This window comes from Cherax quadricarinatus, chromosome 28 (genome assembly GCF_038502225.1).
Source record: "Cherax quadricarinatus isolate ZL_2023a chromosome 28, ASM3850222v1, whole genome shotgun sequence".
Classification (NCBI taxonomy): domain Eukaryota; kingdom Metazoa; phylum Arthropoda; class Malacostraca; order Decapoda; family Parastacidae; genus Cherax; species Cherax quadricarinatus.
This window is the reverse complement of record NC_091319.1, coordinates 36,688,135-36,711,328: the sequence shown is the minus strand read 5'-3', so window position 1 is coordinate 36,711,328 and position 23,194 is coordinate 36,688,135. Positions and strand designations below refer to the sequence as shown.

Here is a 23,194-nt window from a genome sequence, read left to right as displayed (position 1 = left end):
ATCACTACATCACCACAGCATCATCACCATCACTACATCACCAGCATCATCACCATTACTATATCACAACCAGAATCATTACGATCACTACATTACCACATCATCATCACAATGACTACATCACCACAATCATCACCATCACTATATCAACACCAGCATCATCACCATCATTATATCACCACCAGCATCATCACCATGACTACATCACCATCAGCATCATCACCATGACTACATCACCACCAGCATCATCACCATCACTACATTACCACAACATCATCACCATCACTACATCACCAGCATCATCACCATCACTACATCACCACCAGCATCATTACCATCACTACATTACCACAGCATCATCACCATCACTACATCACCAGCATCATCACCATCACTACATCACCACCAGCATCATTACCATCACTACATTACCACAGCATCATCACCATCACTATATCAACACCAGCATCATTACCATCACTACATTAACACAGCATCATCACCATCACTACATTACCACAACATCATCACCATCACTACATCACCAGCATCATCACCATCACTACATCACCACCAGCATCATTACCATCACTACATTACCACAGCATCATCACCATCACTATATCAACACCAGCATCATTACCATCACTACATTACCACAGCATCATCACCATCACTACATTACCACAACATCATCACCATCACTACATCACCAGCATCATCACCATCACTACATCACCACCAGCATCATTACCATCACTAAAATACCCCAGCATCATCACCATCACTACATCATCACCAGCATCATCACCATCACTACATCATCACCAGCATCATCACCATCACTACATCATCACCAGCATCATCACCATCACTACATCATCACCAGCATCATCACCATCACTACATCACTACCAGCATCATCACCATCACTACAATACCACAGCATCATCACCATCATTACATCACCACAGCATCATCACCATCTCTATATCAACACCAGCATCATCACCATCACTACAATACCACAGCATCATCACCATCACTACATTACCACAGCATCATCACCATCTCTATATCAACACCAGCATCATCACCATCACTACATCACCACCAGCATCATCACCATCACTACATCACTACCAGCATCATCACCATCACTACAATACCACAGCATCATCACCATCATTACATCACCACAGCATCATCACCATCACTACATCATCAGCATCATCACCATCACTACATCACCACCAGCATCATTACCATGACTACAATACCAGAGCAGCATCACCATCACTATATCAACACCAGCATCATCATCATCACCATCATCACCATTATCACCATTACTACATCACCACCAGCATCAGCATCATCACTACAATACCACAGCATCATAACCATCACTATATCAACACCAGAATCATCACCATCACTACATCATCACCATCACTACATCACCACCAGCATCATCACCATCACTAGAATACCACAGCATCATTACCATCATTACATTACCACAGCATCATCACCAAAACTACATTACCACAGCATCATCACCATCACTACATTACCACAGCATCATCATCATCATCACTACATTACCACAGCATTATTACCATCACTTCATCGTCACCAGCATCATCACTATCACTACATCACCATCATCATTACGATCACTACATCATCACCAGCATCATCACCATCACTACATCACCACCAGCATCAGTATCATCACTACAATACCACAGCATCATTATCACCACTACAATACCACAGCATCATCACCATCACTACATCACCACTAGAATCATCACCATCACTACATTACCACAGCATCATCACAGTCACTACATTACCACCAGCATCATCACCATCAATACATCACCACCAGCATCAACACCATCACTTCATCATGACCATCATCATTACCATCACTACATTACCACAGCATCATCACCATCACTACATTACCACAGAATCATCACCATCACTACATTACCACAGCATCATCACCATCACTACATTACCACATCATCATCACCATCACTACATTACCACAGAATCATCACCATCACTACATTACCACAGCATCATCACCATCACTACATTACCACATCATCATCATCATCACTACATTACCACAGCATCATTACCATCACTACATTACAAAAGCATCATCACCATCACTACATCACCGCCAGCATCATCACCATCACAACAATACCACAGCATCATTACCATCACTACAATACCACAGCATCATCACCATCACTATATCAACACAAGGATCATGACCATCACTACATCATCAGCAGCATCATCACCATCACCACATCACCACCAGCATCATCACCATCACTACAATACCACAGCATCCTAACCATCATTACAATGCCACAGCATCATCACCATGACTATATCAACACCAGCATTATCACCATCACTACATCATCACCATCATCAACACAATCACTTCATCATCACCAGCATCATTACCATCACTACATTGCCACCAGCATCATTACCATCACTACAATACAAGAGCATCATCACCATCACTATAACAACACCATCATCACCATTATCACCATTACTACATCACCATCAGCATCATTATCATCACTACAATACCACAGCATCATTATCATCACTACAATACCACAGCATCATTATCATCACTACAATACCACAGCATCATTATCATCACTACAATCCCACAGCATCATCACCATCACTATATCAACACCAGCAATATCACAATCACTACATCATCACCAGCATCATTACCATCACTACAATACCACAGCATCATCACCATCTCTATATCAACACCAGCATCATCACCATCACTACATCATCACCAGCATCATCACCATTACTACATCACAACCAACATCATTACCATCACTACAATACCACAGCATCATTACCATCACTATATCATCACCAGCATCATCACATCACTATATCAACACCTGCATCATCACCATCATTACATCAACACAACCATCATCACCATCACTATGTCAACACCAGCATCATCACCATTACTATGTCAACACAAGCATCATCACCATGACTGCATCACCACTGGCATCATCACCATCACTACATCACCACCAGCATCATTACCATCACTACATTACCACAGCATCATCACCATCAGTACATCACCACAGCATCATCACCATCACTACATCATCAGCATCATCACCATCACTACATCACCACCAGCATCATTACCATCACTACATCACCACCAGTATCATCACCATCAGTACATCACCACAGCATAATCACCATCACTACATCATGTGCATCATCACCATCACTACATCACCACCAGCATCATTAACATCACTACAATACTACAGCATCATTACCATCACTACATTGCCTGAGCATCATCACCATCACTATATCACCACCAGCATCATCACCATCATCACCATTATCACCATCACTTCATTACCACCAGCATCATTACCATCACTACAATACCACAGCATCATTTCCATCACTATAATGCATCATCACATGACTATAACAACACCAGCATTATCACCATCACTATATCAACACAAGCATCATCACCATCATTATGTCAACACCAGCATCATCACCATCACTATGTCAACACCAGCATCATCACCATCTCTACATCACCAGCATCATCACCATCACTATATCAACACCAACACCATCTCTATATCACCAGCATCGTCACCATCACTATATCAACACCAGCATCACCACCATCTCTACATCACAAGCATCATCCCCCTGACTACATCACCACCGGCATCATCACCATCACTATATCAACACCAACACCATCTCTACATCACAAGCATCATCACCATCACTATGTCAACACCAGCATCATCACCATCTCTACATCACCAGCATCATCACCATCACTATATCAACACCAAAACAATATCTATATCACCGGCATCATCACCATCACTACATCACCACCAGCATCATTACCATCATTACATTACCACAGCATCATCACCATCAGTACGTCACCACAGTATCATCACCATCACTACTTCATCAGCATCATCACCATCACTACATCACCAGCATCATCACCATAACTACATCATCACTAGCAACAATATCACTACATTGCCTCAGCATCATCACTACCACTAAATCACCACCAACATCATCACCATCACTACATCACCACCAGCATCAACACCATTACTTCTTCATGACCAGAATCATTATCTTCACTACATTACAACAGCATCATCACCAGCATCATTACCATCACTACATTACCACAGCATCATCACCATCACTACATTACAACAGCATCATCACCATCACTACATTACCACAGCATCAACACCATCACTACATTACAACAGCATCATCACCATCACTACATTACAACAGCATCATCACCATCACTACATTACCACAGCATCATCACCATCACTACATTACCACAGCATCATCACCATCACTACATTACAACAGCATCATCACCATCACTACATTACAACAGCATCATCACCATCACTACATTACCACAGCATCATCACCATCACTACATTACCACAGCATCATCACCATCACTACATTACCACAGCATCATCACCATCACTACATTACAACAGCATCACCATCACTACATTACCACAGCATCATCACCATCACTACATTACAACAGCATCACCATCACTACATTACCACAGCATCATCACCATCACTACATTACCACAGCATCAACACCATCACCACATTACCACAGCATCATCACCATCACTACATTACCACATCATCATCATCATCACTACATTACCACAGCATCATTACCATCACTATATTACCACAGCATCATCACCATCACTACATTAACACAGCATCATCACCATCACTACATTACCACATCATCATCATCATCACTACATTACCACAGCATCATTACCATCACTACATTTCCACAGCATCATCACCATCACTACATTAACACAGCATCATCACCATCACTACATTACCACATCATCATCATCATCACTTCATTACCACAGCATTATTACCATCACTACATCGTCACCAGCATCATCACTATCGCTACATCACCAACATCGTTACTATCACTACATCATCACCATCACTACATCTCCACCAGAATCATTACCATCACTTCAATACTACAGCATCATTCCCATCACTTAATCATCACCAACATCATTACTATCTGTAAAGTAAAAGGACACAAGTGCAACTAATGTGACATTTATTGTGGCAACGTTTCGCTCTCCAGGAGCTTTATCAAGCCATTACAAACAATACATGGACACAGAGGGTATATAAAGGCTCAGAGTGAGGTGAATACTAGTGAGGTACCATTTCGATGTTCACTAGTGGTAGTGGTAGTAGTAGTAGTAGTAGTAGTAGTAGTGGTAGTGACAAAAGCAATTAATTCGTACATGAGTAAAAGGATATAAAAGCTATTACTTGGGTAACATAAAACAATTAAACAAAACAACGGCAGCTTCACCATCTCCGAAGTCTTAGCAAGAATCCTCCTGAAAACAGTAAACCCTGCCATCACATAGTCTCTCCTGTTATACTACACAAAGCACAGAGAGTGAACACTGAAACAACCTGCCTCATTCCAGTTTATATTTGTCCAACCTATTTTTATGTTACCCAAGTAATAGCTTTTATATCCTTTTACTCATGTACGAATTAATTGCTCTACCATATTGTATTACTTTTGTCACTACCACTACTACTACTACTACTACTACCACTAGTGAACATCGAAATGGTACCTCACTAGTATTCACCTCACTCTGAGCCTTTATATACCCTCTGTGTCCATGTATTGTTTGTAATGGCTTGATAAAGCTCCTGGAGAGCGAAACGTTGCCACAATAAATGTCACATTAGTTGCACTTGTGTCCTTTTACTTTACATATTGTCGGTAATTCTACCAACTTTATTACAATCATTACTATCACTACATCATCACTAGCATCATCACCATCTCTACATCACCAGCATCATCACCATCACTATATCAACACCAACACCATCTTTACTTCACCAGCCTCATCACCATCACTATATCAACACTAGCATCATCACCATCTCTACATCTCAAGCATCATCACCATCACTATATCAACACCAACACCATCTTTACTTCACCAGCCTCATCACCATCACTATATCAACACCAGCATCATCACCATCACTACATCACCACCAGCATCATTACCATTACTACATTACTACAGCATCGTCACCATCAGTACATCCTCACAGCATCATCACCATCACTGCATCATCAACATCATCACCATCACTACATCATCACCAGCATCATCACCATCACTGCATCATCACCAGCATCATCACCATCACTACATGAACAGCATCATCACCATCACTACAATATCACCAGCTTCATAATTATCACTACATTACCACAGCATCATCACCATCACTACATCACCACCAGCATCATCACCATCACTACATTACCACAGCATCATCGCCATCAGTACATTACCACAGCATCATCACCATCACTACACCATCACCAGCATCATTACCATCACTTCCTCATCACCATTACTGCATCACCATCATCACTACATCATCACCACCACTTCATCACCATCACTACATCATCACCATCACTACATAACCACAGCATCATCACCATCACTACATCACCACAGCATCATCATCATCACTATATTACCACAGCATCATTACCATCACAACATTTCCACAGCATCATCACCAGCATCATCACAATCACTACATTACCACAGCATCATCACCATCACTACATTACCACAACATCATCACCATCACTACATTTCCTCAGCATCATCACCATCACTACATTACGACAGTGCCATCACCATCACTGCATTACCACAGCATCATCACCATCACTACATTTCCACAACATTATCACCATCACTGCATTACCAGAGCATCATCACCATCACTACATTACCACAGCATCATCATCATCACTATATTACCACAGTATCATCACCATCACTACATTACCAAAGCATCATTACCATCACTACATTACCAAAGCATCATCACCATCACTATATTACCACAGCATCATCACCATCACTACATTACCACAGCATTATTACCGTCACTATGTCGTCACCAGCATCATCACTATCACTACATCGCCAACATCATTACGATCACTACATCATCACCAGCATCATCACCATCACTACATCACCATCAGAATCATTGCCATCACTACAATACCACAGCATCATCACCATCACTACGTCAACACCAGCATCATCACCATCTCTACATCACCAGCATCATCATCATCATCACTATATCAACACACAATACCATCTCTACGTCACCAGCATCATCACCATCACTACATTACCACAAGCATCATTACCATCGCAACATTACCAGAGCATCGCCACCATCAGTACATCACCACAGCATCATCCCCATCACTACATCATCAGCATCATCACCATCACTACATCACCAGCATCATCACCATCACTACATCACCAGCATCATCACCATCACTACATGAACAGCATCATCACCATCACTACATCACCATCAGCATCATCACCATCACTACATCATCACCAGCATCATTATTATCACTACATTACCACAGCATCATCACCATCACTACATCACAAGTAGCATCATCACAATCACTACATTACCACAGCATCATCACCATCACTACATTACCACAGCATCATCACCATCACTACACCATCACCAGCATCATTACCATCACTCCATCATCACAATTACTGCATCACCATCACTACATCATCACCATCACTACATCATCACCATCACTACATCATCACCATCACTACATCATCACCATCACTACATCATCACCATCACTACATCATCACCATCACTGCATTACCACAGCATCAATATCATCACTACATTACTACAGCATCATCACCATCACTACATTACCACAGCATCATCACCATCACTATTACCACTGCATCATAGCTATCAATTCATTACCACAGCATCATCACCATCACTACATCACCTCCAGCATCATCACCATCACTACATCACCACCAGCATCATCACCATCACTACATTACCACAGCATCATCACCATCACTATTACCACTGCATCATAGCTATCAATACATTACCAAAGCATCATCACCATCACTACATCACCTCCAGCATCATCACCATCACTACATCACCTCCAGCATCATCACCATCACTTCATCATTACCAGCATCATTACCATCACTACATTACCACAGCTTCATCACTACCACTACATCACCACCAGCATCATCACCATCACTAAATCACCATCAGCATCAACACCATCACTTCATCATGACCAGCATCATTACAATCACTACATTACGACAGTATCATCACCATCACTGCATTACCAGAGCATCATCACCGTCACTACATTACGACAGCATCATCACCATCACTATAATACCACAGCATCATCACCATCACTACATTACCACAGCATTATTACCATCACTACATCGTCACCAGCATCATCACTATCACTACATCACCAACATCATTACCATCACTACATCACCATCAGAATCACTGCCATCACTACAATACCCCAGCATCATCACCATCTCTATATCAACACCAGCATCATCACCATCACTACATCATTACCAGCATCATTACCATCACCACATCACCACCAGCATCATCACCATCACTATATTAACGCCAGCATCATCACCATCACTTCATTGTCACCAGCATCATCACCATCACTATACCAACATAAGCATCATCACCATCACTATGTCAACACCAGCATCATCACCATCACTATGTCAACACCAGTATCATCACTATGACTATATCACCACCTGCATCACCATCACTACATCATCACCAGCATCATCACAATCACTACGTCATCAGCATCATCACCATCACTACATCATCACCAGCATCATCACCATGACTACATGAACAGCATCATCACCATCACTACATCACCACCAGCATCATCATCACTACATCATCACCATCATCATTATTATCACTACATTACCACAGCATCATCACCATCACTACATCACCACCAGCATCATCACCATCACTACATTTCCACAGCATCATCACCATCACTATATTACCACAGCATCATCACCATCACTGCATTACCACAGCAATATCACCAGCATCATCACCATCGTTACATCATCACCAGCATCATTACCATCACTATCATCACCTTTACTGCATCATCACCATCACTACATCATCACCAGCATCATCACCATGACTACATGAACAGCATCATCACCATCACTACACCACCACCAGCATCATCATCAGTACATCATCACCATCATCATTATTATCACTACATTACCACAGCATCATCACCATCACTACATCACCACCAGCATCATCACCATCACTACATTTCCACAGCATCATCACCATCACTACATTACCACAGCATCATCACAGTCACTACATTACCACAGCATCATCACCATCACTACTTCGCCACCAGCATCATCATCATAACTACAATACCACAGCATTATCACCATCACTACAATACCACAGCATCATCACCATCACTACATTACCACAGCATCATCACCATCACTACCTTACCACAGCATCATCACCATCATTACATTACCACAGCATCATCACCATCATTACATTACCACAGCATCATCACCATCATTACATTACCACAGCATCATCACCATCATTACATTACCACAGCATCATCACCATCACTACATTACCACAGCATCATCACCATCACTTCATTACCACAGCATCATCACCATCACTTCATTACCACAGCATCATCACCATCACTACATTACCACAGCATCATCACCATCATTACATTACCACAGCATCATCACCATCATTACATTACCACAGCATCATCACCATCATTACATTACCACAGCATCATCACCATCACTACATTACCACAGCATCATCACCATCACTTCATTACCACAGCATCATCACCATCACTTCATTACCACAGCATCATCACCATCACTACATTACCACAGCATCATCACCATCACTACATTTCCACAGTATCATCACCATCACTATATTACCACAGTATCATCACCATCCCTACATAACGACCGCATCATCACCATCACTACATTACCACAGCATCATCACTATCACTGCATTACCACAGCATCATCACCATCACTACATTACCACAGCATCATCATCATCACTACATTTCCACAGCATCATCACCATCACTACATTACCACAGCATCATCACCATCACTACATTTCAACAGTATCATCACCATCACTACATTACCACAGCATCATCACCAGCACTACATTACCACAGCATTATCACCATCACTACAATACCACAGCATCATCACCATCACTACATTACCACAGCATCATCATCATCACTACATTTCCACAGCATCATCACCATCACTACATTTCCACAGCATCATCACCATCACTACATTTCCACAGCATCATCGCCATCACTACATTTCCACAGCATCATCATCACTACATTACGACCGCATCATCACCATCACTACATCACCACCAGCATCATGACCATCACTTCATCACCACCACCACCATTACCATCACTACATAACCACAACATCATTACTATCACTTAAATACCGCAGCAACATCACCATCACCACCTTCACCAGTGTATCATCATTATCATCATCATCATCATTATCATCATCCCATCAATATTTTTCGTTTTAGATTTTTGGTGAGTGTTTTTTTCATTTCATATTTGAATATTAATAGCAGTTTAATTTCAGAAATACATAACACAGTTGATGACTCCCAAGAGTAAACACCTGTCTGCGTTCAACATATGCATCAGCAAACTTAATATATTAAACAAACGCCTGAATTTGTTCAGCATACTGCGGCAAATATCTGTTTGCTTCAGTTTACAAACACCTTTTTGTACCGCATACAGCCTCAATACCTGTGTTCAGTCTGCATATATAATACCTATGGAAACACGTGTCTTATCTGCATAATAATACCAGGGAAGAAAATCATTTTAAACACAATTTGTTTTTTCATCAATAAGTATAGAAGTAAACTACAGCCACTAGCAATATTACCCTTGTGTGGTGTCTTAATTATCAAGTAGTCGGTATACAGTACCGACCACTTGATAATTAAGACACCACACTGGTACCTCTGAGTCTAACTGAGGAGTCTACTGAGTAGTCGCAAGTTCCTGAATGAAGATACCTAACTGTTGCCCGTGTGTCTTAAATTATCATTACTAACTAACCTTGAGACACACTTGCGAGGCACTCATTACATCGACTCCAGGCTGAGGGACTGACTACCTCATATTATTTTTGATCTTCACCACTCTTCTTTGTATTGGACTGATGAATCTTCTGTGTGGCGAAATTTTTCCTCAGTAAAGTTACCCAAGTGTCGAACATATGTTGAATATATTAACTTATAGGTTCACTGAACCATTTATCAACATTGAAATCACTCAGTATTCAACTATTTCAGAAGTCACTAAGAAATGCTTCAAGAAAACATTCTCATTATCTATATTGTTTTTCCAAATCATAACTCGCTAGCATAAGTTTATTTCGGTACAGGAACACTTAACTGCAGTTACACAAACTTAGCTGACAAACATTTGTATACATAGCAACAATTGTCAATTATTATATAAATGAACCCAGACAACGTGACTTATTTCCATTAAGGTCTTTACATGCACAGATAGTTATACATGTACTCATGGTCAGTGTTGATACCTGACACTACAAACACTCGGAGACGACTAAACTGAAGTAACAACGGTGCTAAAGCATGTATAAAATTCTCGAGTGGGAAAGTGGGAGGACAGGAAGCCAGACTACACAACACTACCAGAACACTGGGAGGACAGGAAGCCAGACTACACAACACTACCAGAACACTGGGAGGACAGGAAGCCAGACTACACAACACTACCAGAACACTGGGAGGACAGGAAGCCAGACTACACAACACTACCAGAACACTGGGAGGACAGGAAGCCAGACTACACAACACTACCAGAACACTGGGAGGACAGGAAGCCAGACTACACAACACTACCAGAACACTGGGAGGACAGGAAGCCAGACTACACAACACTACCAGAACACTGGGAGGACAGGAAGCCAGACTACACAACACTACCAGAACACTGGGAGGACAGGAAGCCAGACTACACAACACTACCAGAACACTGGGAGGACAGGAAGCCAGACTACACAACACTACCAGAACACTGGGAGGATAGGAAGCCAGACTACACAACACTACCAGAACACTGGGAGGATAGGAAGCCAGACTACACAACACTACCAGAACACTGGGAGGACAGGAAGCCAGACTACACAACACTACCAGAACACTGGGAGGACAGGAAGCCAGACTACACAACACTACCAGAACACTGGGAGGACAGGAAGCCAGACTACACAACACTACCAGAACACTGGGAGGACAGGAAGCCAGACTACACAACACTACCAGAACACTGGGAGGACAGGAAGCCAGACTACACAACACTACCAGAACACTGGGAGGACAGGAAGCCAGACTACACAACACTACCAGAACACTGGGAGGACAGGAAGCCAGACTACACAACACTACCAGAACACTGGGAGGATAGGAAGCCAGACTACACAACACTACCAGAACACTGGGAGGACAGGAAGCCAGACTACACAACACTACCAGAACACTGGGAGGATAGGAAGCCAGACTACACAACACTACCAGAACACTGGGAGGACAGGAAGCCAGACTACACAACACTACCAGAACACTGGGAGGACAGGAAGCCAGACTACACAACACTACCAGAACACTGGGAGGACAGGAAGCCAGACTACACAACACTACCAGAACACTGGGAGGACAGGAAGCCAGACTACACAACACTACCAGAACACTGGGAGGACAGGAAGCCAGACTACACAACACTACCAGAACACTGGGAGGATAGGAAGCCAGACTACACAACACTACCAGAACACTGGGAGGACAGGAAGCCAGACTACACAACACTACCAGAACACTGGGAGGATAGGAAGCCAGACTACACAACACTACCAGAACACTGGGAGGACAGGAAGCCAGACTACACAACACTACCAGAACACTGGGAGGACAGGAAGCCAGACTACACAACACTACCAGAACACTGGGAGGACAGGAAGCCAGACTACACAACACTACCAGAACACTGGGAGGATAGGAAGCCAGACTACACAACACTACCAGAACACTGGGAGGACAGGAAGCCAGACTACACAACACTACCAGAACACTGGGAGGACAGGAAGCCAGACTACACAACACTACCAGAACACTGGGAGGACAGGAAGCCAGACTACACAACACTACCAGAACACTGGGAGGACAGGAAGCCAGACTACACAACACTACCAGAACACTGGGAGGACAGGAAGCCAGACTACACAACACTACCAGAACACTGGGAGGACAGGAAGCCAGACTACACAACACTACCAGAACACTGGGAGGACAGGAAGCCAGACTACACAACACTACCAGAACACTGGGAGGACAGGAAGCCAGACTACACAACACTACCAGAACACTGGGAGGACAGGAAGCCAGACTACACAACGCTACCAGAACACTGGGAGGACAGGAAGCCAGGCTACACAACACAACCAGAACACTGGAAGGACAGGAAGCCAGGCTACACAACACTACCAGAACAATTGGAGGACAGGAAGCCAGGCTACACAACACTCCGAGAACACTGGGAAAACCGGAGGCCAGACTACAGAACACTACCAGAACACTGGGAGTACAGGAAGTCAGATTACAGAACACTACCAGAACACTGGGAGTACAGGAAGCCAGGCTACACAACACTACCAGAACACTGGGAGGACAGGAAGCCAGGCTACACGACACTCCGAGAACACTGGAAGGACCGGAGGCCAGACTACAGAACACTGGGAGGACAGGAAGCCAGACTACACAACAGTACCACTAGTGAGCGACAACTGGCAGAGCCGTAGTCTGCACACCCTCACTGTCTCTCCAACTCTTCCCCACCCCTCCTCCCACCCCGCCCAGCGGCCACCCACACTGCCACCCACCCACCCCCACAAGGGAGGAGTGGCCTGTATATCAAAGAATCGCTTATTTGCACAGATTGAGAACCAAAACTTAATCATTATGGTTGTATACAAACCACCAGATACAATTTCCCAACAGTTTAAGGAACAGCTATTGAAAATTGACTACTGTCTGGAAAACTTTCCATCCCTATCCCCAAACATCTTGCTGCCTGGTGATTGCAATCCAACATATACAAAATAGAAGAATGTAGCAAATAATGTTATCGTAGAGGCAATCCCTGGAGACAGCTCAGATGAAGTCACACATGAGCTGCTGAATCTCTACATTAAATAAACCCTATGTTGAAAATTTTGGCCTTACCTGCTGTGTTTATTATAACTATATATAATGAACACTTAGCTGATAAATGACAGCAAATCGTCTACACAGCCGCCCCTGCAGACAAGGTCTAGATGCTGTCGAAACCATCACAACATTGGGCTGTCAAGAGATACAATTTGTAAGTATAAATTACCCCTAGGGGGTGTTATGTCAGCATATTTCATTCGATGATGGCTGACGAAATACCTACTTGTTTGGACTCAAAAGTCCACACCTTACTGCCGATTATAGGTTGATTACAAACTCCTTGTGACTCAAGAATTGCGCAATCCCCCGATCTACAAGAAATTCGTAACATACCTTGCTCTTTGTAACGTGAGCTATGGTGTTCTCAACACCTTCGACAGATATCGGTGACTTGATAGAAGCTGAAGTGTCCTTGGATGTCCACGTCTTCCATTGTCTAGGAAACGCACACTGGTACACTATGTTCCACAAGATTTGTCTTTATTGTTCACAATGTATCACAAGAGAAGCTGATCACACTTCTATTAAGTGTTTGTGTTAGAGACACTTTGTTCACACTAACGCACAGATCAGTATCCTGGTGTCAGTGTCACTCTCCATAGAGTCAAAGATAGTCTGCCAGACGCCACAGTGCTCCATGCCGTCACTGCCCCCAGCACAAAAAAAAAAAACGCTGACCTAGTACCTTGCATCCTTGTCACCTCCTCGATGAAGCAAAGCAGAATGTTTGTTTCTTGCTGTCTTAATCATAGACAACAATGTACACTATCTTTACTATGGTAATAAAGTGGGAGCAGGATTTTCCTTAATTGTCCTGCTTAAGTAAGAATGTATTGTCTCTTATAAAAATACACTTTGCAACACCGCTGCAAGGAGCAGAGGTCACTTGACTACGTGGCATAGCATCTGTGATCAATTACTCACTCTAGCAGTAAACAAGACGCTCGCCCCCTCTGAGTGGCCCCTCAGGGCTGAGAGGGCTTGGCCCCTCAGGGCTGAAAGGGCTGAAGGGGGCTGATACCCCCTCCTGGAGAAAATTTCTCCACACTGGGGGGCGGCGGAGGTTCGCTGCAGGTGAACTATTCATCACTTAACATTAATTTAATTTTCTCACTCGCCACCACTGCTGCTTGTCTTTTCTGAACAGCTTTAGTCTGTGTGGTTTCTGGAGAATCACTAATTTTGTTTTCAACACTGTGTAATTCTAACGGCACTAGTTTATTTATTGTCCGCTTATTCACTACACCTTTGCTCAAAACATCAACTGTCCTGATGATTCCATTTGCATCAGGATATATGGTCACAATTTTTCGAAGTGGCCATTGGGACCTCGGACCATCATTGTCAATAATCACTATGTCACCAGGTCTTAAGGACTTATGATTTTCAGGAACACCAGCTCCATAGAAGTGTTCTCTCAATGAGGTGAGATAGTCTTCTCGCCAAATTTTCTCCCAACATTCAATCACTTTATTAAGGTGTTTGAATTTACGTCTGAGTTGCTCAGGTTCGAAATAAGTAGGATCCTCTATGATTTCTTTATCATTCATGGGAGGAACAGGTTCGAGCCTACTGCCATGGAGTAAATGAGATGGACTTAACACTTCTAAATTGTCCAGATCATCGGTAACATAAGTTAGAGGTCTGTTGTTGACTCTATTTTCTATTTCAGTCACAACTGTACGGAATTCTTCTAAGTCTATTCTCTGACGATGAAGAGTCTTCCTTAAACAACGTTTTACAATGCCGATCATTCTTTCATAAAATCCGCCGTGCCATGGAGATTTAGGAGGTATGTATCTCCAACGACATCTGCGTTGATTCAGCATCTGTTGTACTTCTGGTTGATCAAAGATCTTGCTTATATAAGCAGCACCAGCAACAAAGTTCGTTGCATTGTCTGAAATCATCAGTCTGGGACATGCCCTTCTGGCTGCAAACCTTCTGAATAATTTGATAAAAGTTTCAGCAGACATGTCAGTGGCTACTTCTAGATGTACTGCTCTAGTTGTAGCACAAGTGAACAAACAGATGTACACCTTGATGGGAACTTTGTCAACTGTTTTGGTTAAAATTATTGGTCCAGTGTAATCTACACCTGTCACCTCAAATGGAGTGATATGACAAACTCTTTCAGAGGGATATGGAGGTGGACCTGGATACTGACATACTCGCATATCGTAGTGACGACAAGTAATACAGTCCTTTATTTGTTTTTTCACACTTTGTCGACCTTGAGGTATCCAGTAGGATTGTCGTATATGACAAAGTGTGTCAGCTACCCCACCATGTAACACGTTACTGTGGGCGTTTTGCACAATCAGTTTTGTTAGCCAATGATTCTTGGGGATCAATATTGGATGTATGGCTTCTTTAGGTAGTGAAGAATTATGAATTCTTCCTCGACATCTTATAATCTTTTCTGAGTCGAGATAAAGTCCTAAAGAATTAATCATAACAGGTTTCTTTGGGGATTTATCTTGTGTTTCTAGAAATTTATATTCTGTAGAGAAAACATCTTTCTGTATTAGTTTCACCCAGTATTTAATGGGTTCAAGACATTCATAATCAGGTTTTATTCCTGTAATGAATTTAAAGACAAGAGCTGTAACTCTTAAGAGATTACCCAATAACTATTTCTGTTGTGTCTGCAGTATTTACACAACTTATTTCTGCTGTGTTCAAGCAGACTGTTTCTTCTGGCATAATGTGAGCTTTTTGCTGAGGCCAGTTATTTTCATTAGAGAGCCAGTTCGGTCCGTGGAGCCATAATTTATTATCCACAAATTTCTTGAGTGGGACACCACGTGACAACATGTCAGCTGGATTCTCTTGGGTAGAGACGTGAAGAAAGAGATAATCTCTCTGCATCTCTTTTATTTCTGCTACTCTGTTCTGCACATAGACCAACTTACTCTTATTATTTCTTAACCACTGGAGAACTGCCTCATTATCACTCCAGATCACGGTTTTCTCAATAGTGAGATGATCAAGTACTTTGTTGAGATAGACAGCTAATTTTGTACCTACATAGAGTGCTGTCAGTTCCAATTGTGGTACTGTTCTGACCTTCAAGGGTGCTACCCTGGCCTTTGAAGTAATTAGTGTACTTCCTTCAGCATTACTCATGTAAGCTACAGCGCCATAACCTCTGGTTGACGCATCACAGAACACATGTAATGTGTAATTGTTTCCCCCTTGACCTATTTGTCTGGGAAATTTAATTTGATGAATTTGCTTAAACTCCCTGGATATTTCTTCCCATGCTTGACTCATTTCTAGAGGCAAGTTCTCATCCCATCCAATTTTGAGTTTCCATGCATCTTGCATAAGCATTTTAACTTTTATGGTAATTGGTGAGACGAGTCCTAGAGGATCAAAACATTGTGATACCTCTGACAGTAAACTACGTTTAGTGAGTGTACTGCATGATTTATTGTTTATCTTTTTGAGACTCAGAGTATCTTCCTGTGTGTTCCAATTAAGTCCCAGCACATTGTTGCATTCAGGAATTTCAGTTTCAGGGAAATCTTCTTTGATAAGTTCCCTTAATTGCTTTGAATTTGTATTCCACATCCTTAGAGGCATATTTGCTTCTTTCATCTCCTTGTTAGCTTCTCTGTATAAGGATTTCAAATCCTCCTCTTTATTCACAGTACCTTGAAGATTGTCCACAGAAACTTTTCTTTAAGACTTCTTTGAAGGGACTTTCAGATTTCTTCAAATGTGTATTTAGAGTAGCTTCTAGTAAGAATGGATAGGAAGTTGCACCAAATAATACTGATTTGAAACGATAAGTTTTCACAGGACTTTGAGGATCATGTGGATTTTCAGGCCACAAGAATCGAGTATAATCTCTATCTATTTCTTGTAGTCCTACTCTTAAGAAAGCCTTGGAAATATCAGCCGTGTAGGCATATGGGTTTGTGCGAAATTTCATAAGCACGTCTCCAAGCTTCTCAGTTAGTGAGGGTCCGGTCATCAGACAGTCATTAAGACTTGCTACATCTTTATTTGCACGTGCGCTGCAATTATATACAACACGTAGTGGAGTGGTTTCAGAATCTTTTCTGACTCCATGGTGCGGGAGATAATGAGCTTCTGTCTTCAACTTATCTTCGACTATTTCCTCAATGAATTTATTGTCCAACTGTTCTTGTATGATATTATCATAGACAGTCAGTAGCTCTGGATTCTTCCTGAGCTCATGTATTTGTGCTTTCATCTGTCCGAAAGCCATGCGATAATTGCTAGGCAGATGTGGTGGATACCTAACCCAATACTGTCCATCTTTATATTTGACAGTGTCCAAATATTGGTTATAAGTCTGAGACTCTTGTGGGCTTGGTTTATTTACATCAATACCTATCGCATCTAAATCCCACAACTTATCAACTGGTTCATTCATTTCTTCCAGTAATGATAATTTTTGCTGTGGTACATGATCAGTGGTTATTCTCGTAACTAGTACATTTTCCACTGAATCAATATCAGCTTCTTTCCCACTTTGAGAGGGAATGGGACCACATATCATGTGGCCTCCTGCTGTTTTCAGCAAGTGAACATCATGTTTACTTACTATATTTTGCACAAAACAGTGATAATAATCACTTCCAATGATTAAATCAATTGGACTAATTGTGTCCGTCTGTATGTCAGGACAGGCTAACTTGACCTTAGCTGCTTTCAGTGCTGCAACTGTTTCTTTTAATCCCTGGATCTGCACAGACTTAGGCAAATCATCTACTACCACAGCTTCTACTGTCTTTTTCCTGTTTCCTAGACCAACAGTGATTCTGGCTAGGTCATATGTCTGTTTACCAGAATTGTGGAAAAAACCAGCTATATCTAACTGTATTTTGGCATAGGGTTGTTTATTCAGTTTCTGCAACACTGATCTTCTTATGAAGGACCTTTGTGAGCCTTGATCAAATAGTGTTAGCACATTGGTTTTGTGTAATTTATTAGATAACTCAACTCGAGCTATCGGGAGAGCAGTTGCTTTAAACTTATCTCTCACATTTAATGCTGTTGCTTGTTGACTTCCTGATTCTGTGGAAGTCTGCTGCTGTTCAGCAAAAGTATTTGGGCATAATGCTGTATGATGCATACCCTTGCGTTTAAAACACTTCTTCAGTGAGCATTTTCCTCCCTTGTGTTCACCTAAACACTTGATGCACCTTTTCAGCTGATGAACACGTTGTTTACGTGCCTCCATTGATGTGTATTGATGTGTATTGTGTATTGTCCAATGTGTTCCATCACAAAGTACACATTTTGGAGTACGTTTATGTGTGACAGTTTGTTTACTGTCTGTTAGTAGTAGTATATATTGGTCGATCTAGGAACACTGCCGGATAATGACCATGGAAAATGCGATAATGATGGGGTTTGCATGACAGGGTAATTGTTTAATATGATTAATCATGGCCCAAGGGGATAGAGAGACTTATTCCTATGCATTAATAAGTAGGTACATAAAGTAGAACAAAGGATTCGGGTGTGCAGGTGGCAGATTCCGGGATAATGAGTGTGGAAAAGAATGTGATAATGGGTGGTCTGCATAAGCACAGGTGCTGTCAGGGGGTACAAGTTTAATATGTTTAATCATCCCCCAGGGGATAGAGAGATTTATTTCTGTGTAATTACTAAGTATAGGAAGGTAGGTAATGATCACTTCTGACACCCCAAACTCAATCACTCTGATAGATGGGAGAGGCAGTACAAAAAAGGATTCAGGTGTGCAGGTGGGCAGATTCCCAGGATAATGAGTGTGGAAAAAGAATGTGATAATGGGTTGGTCTTCATAAGCTCAGGTGCTGTCAGGGGTACAAGATTTAATATGTTTAAACATCCCCCAAGGGGATAGAGAGAGAGAGAGGCTTATTTCTGTGTAATTACTAATTATAAGAAGGTAGGGTAATGATCACTTTTGACTCCCCAAACTCAATCACTCTGATAGATGGGAGAGACAGTACAAAGGATTCAGGTGACTGGGTACAAGCTTACCATCTCCGAGGGAGTCCCCCCCCCCTTTCCCGGGCCTGCGACTCACTGACGCGACTGTTGCTACTTCACAACAACACTGCTGGGTTTAAAGAACGCGGTAATGGATGGCTAGCTGGTCCCCCGAGGGAGTGTTGCTCGCCCGTCCGTACCTCAGCAAAAAAAAGAAGGTTCTTCCGGGTACTACGGTAGTGTTTATTCTTGCCAGCTGCTAGATCTTTCCAGGTGGGGGAGGCTTAAAGCAGTGAGAGAGGCCATCTAGGGAAGACCTTTGTGCTGATAGAGCTCTTATAGGAACTTTGACATATACATTTTCCTCTCAGATGGGGAGAGGCTTAAGTGGTGCGATATTGTTTATATATATATATATATATGTTTAGACTAGAGAAGATAGTAATATATAGTTATATGTAAATAAAAATCAGAGTTTGTCAATATTTTTATTAATTCACATACAAAAGGGCAAAAGCTGTGCAAAGTTTTTTAGCGCGAGCAAAGGGGCGAAACTGTGCGAGTTTTACTGGTTAGACTGAATGACTGCGCTCCTCCTGTTCACTTTCTGTAAGATTGATAACCTCCCGCTCGAAAATGATTTCCTTTTCAGGTACATCATCATCATCTGCCGTCTTTACCCCTTCTGCCGGCTTTACCCCTTCTGCTGGCTTTACTGCGTCTCCAGCATTTACTCTCACGTCGGGGGTTTTCCCTTCCTTCTCCGACTGACCGTCAGGGTGCGCTTCAAGGTCGCCAGTTTGTTCAGCACCTGCTGCGGCAGTGACCTCAACAGAGTCATCAGATTGAGCAGTGAGCGTAGAGAGGTCCACAACGAGGTCATCAGACTGACATGAAGGAAGGCTCTGCGTTTCATCGTTGTCGAGATCTGGTTCTTTCTTCATAGGCTCCTCTATATCAGATGAACTGATCCCATCTTCCACAGGCTGTAAGTCATAAAGAGAACATATTTATCACTTTCAAATAAAGGAGTGGGACTCGTCTCTAATCTACCAAAGGAGGGAACATAGAAAAGACATACCCTTTCCTGAGGAAGCCTATGTTTGCGTTTCCTGCTATCATCACAATGACACCGCTTTAGGAGTTTGAAGCCGGTGTGTTCCTTCCCTTCCAATCTACCAGCCGATAAAATCAAAACTTTACAAATTCTGACTGGCCCAGTGAAAACTGTTGAAGAAAAAAAAGGAGACTCAACTTTAAAATTATTATAAGTCTCTTGCGCTCGTTTTGTTTCGTTAATATTCAAAGAGAAGTATCCAATCTACCAGCCGATAAAATCAAAAACTTTACAAATTCTGACTGGTGCTGTGAAAACTGTTGAAAAAAGAGACTCAACTTTAAAAATTATTATAAGTCTCTTGCTCTCGTTTGTTTCGTTAATATTCAAAGAGAAGTTTTTAGCAAAATAAAATGTCTCGCTTACCAGAATCGAGAATGCCTGCTTCCTTCGCCATGATGAGAGTAAAAGGCTATGGAGAGGTCAGCCTCTATCTTTTGCGGGAAGACAGCTTCAGCGGGCTCTTATATACAACTCAGAGAGGGCCTTACCAGCCAGGAGGGGTATTTGGGGGATACTCTCGTCAGAGGTGACCTTCCTCACAGAGGGAAGCACAAAGATAACCTTGTCTACTTAGGCAAAATGTTTTTTCACAAGGAGGTAACATTTTAAAATTCTCTCTAGCATATGCTATCACTAATCTGTCATTGATAAAAAGCGATTTTTCCGAGAAATTTTTTTTAAAAAAATATAAAGCTCTTTCTAATCCCACAAGGCTTGCTTTATGAATAAACATCATAACATATAGACCGCAAGTGAGTGAAAAATCACTTTGTGTTCTGCCAGATAAACGATATAAATATTTAATTTTATTTAGTTTAAAAAATTTTTTTAAATTTATGCCATAATTCTCTGGTTTTTTCCCGTAACTGTCAAAGAAGAAGGATAGACTATTTTTCTTGTCCAAGAGAAGAGAAAAAAAATGACCCATTACTTTTGAGCTGTACGAAGGAAGAATATTACTTACAAGCACTATGGGCCTGTCTGAGGGATAGTCATCTAATCTTATTTGCTGTAGAGCGTCTATAGTGAAACAGCCAATATATGTGACTTTATTTCCTAGGGCGGGAATTAAACTATTATTTATTTCTGCGCAATTCATTTTTTATTTATGCTCGCACATCACAATGAACAGATCTATTCTGGTCGATGGATAAAACACCAGTGGTCTGAGCAAATAATAAAACTACCTTATTATGAGGGGCGGGCTTAGAGAACTGTAATTCAATTCTCAAGTTACCAGATTTTTCAATCGGGAGAGCGTCTTCCACTTGGCTGTCGGTTAAATTGAAAATATTGATGGTTCGCCCGGAGGCGAATGATTCATAGAGAATTAAATTTTCTTCCTCAATGCCCAGAGAGTTAATTGCCTCATAATATAATTTACTATAATGATGGGGGAAATCACTGCTTATGCGATAAACTGTATTATTATTAATACATACAGATAAACTGGCTAGATCCCCATGCTCAAAATATAGACCATTCTCCTTATGTTTTCCTGCATAGGCTGTCATGGGCAAAATTACCATGAAAATTTTGGCGGGAATTACATGACCCCATGGCTGATCTATTAGGAGA

The 23,194-nt window shown here is 41.8% G+C and overlaps 1 protein-coding gene across 1 annotated transcript; it reads right to left on the bottom strand.

Annotated features, from left to right (window-relative positions):
- Positions 1–20,970: 20,970 nt before the first annotated feature.
- On the bottom strand, positions 20,971–22,188 carry LOC128692004 (uncharacterized). Its single transcript, XM_070089527.1, has 3 exons — positions 21,980–22,188; positions 21,578–21,723; positions 20,971–21,482 (listed from the first exon to the last, which is right to left on the bottom strand). The coding sequence occupies exons 1-3, from the start codon at positions 22,008–22,010 to the stop codon at positions 21,069–21,071; spliced, it is 591 nt and encodes a 196-aa protein (XP_069945628.1). The 5' UTR covers positions 22,011–22,188; the 3' UTR covers positions 20,971–21,068.
- Between the last annotated feature and the right edge of the window lie 1,006 nt (positions 22,189–23,194).

Bases quoted from the DNA above. Each gene is read 5' to 3' on its own strand.
- LOC128692004 (XM_070089527.1), bottom strand. From the start codon at position 22,010: ATGGCGAAGGAAGCAGGCATTCTCGATTCTG. The intron at 21,724-21,979 runs GTAAGCGAGACA...TTTCTTCAACAG, and splicing joins AGCAGGCATTCTCGATTCTG to TTTTCACTGGGCCAGTCAGA. The intron at 21,483-21,577 runs GTATGTCTTTTC...TATGACTTACAG, and splicing joins ATAGGCTTCCTCAGGAAAGG to CCTGTGGAAGATGGGATCAG.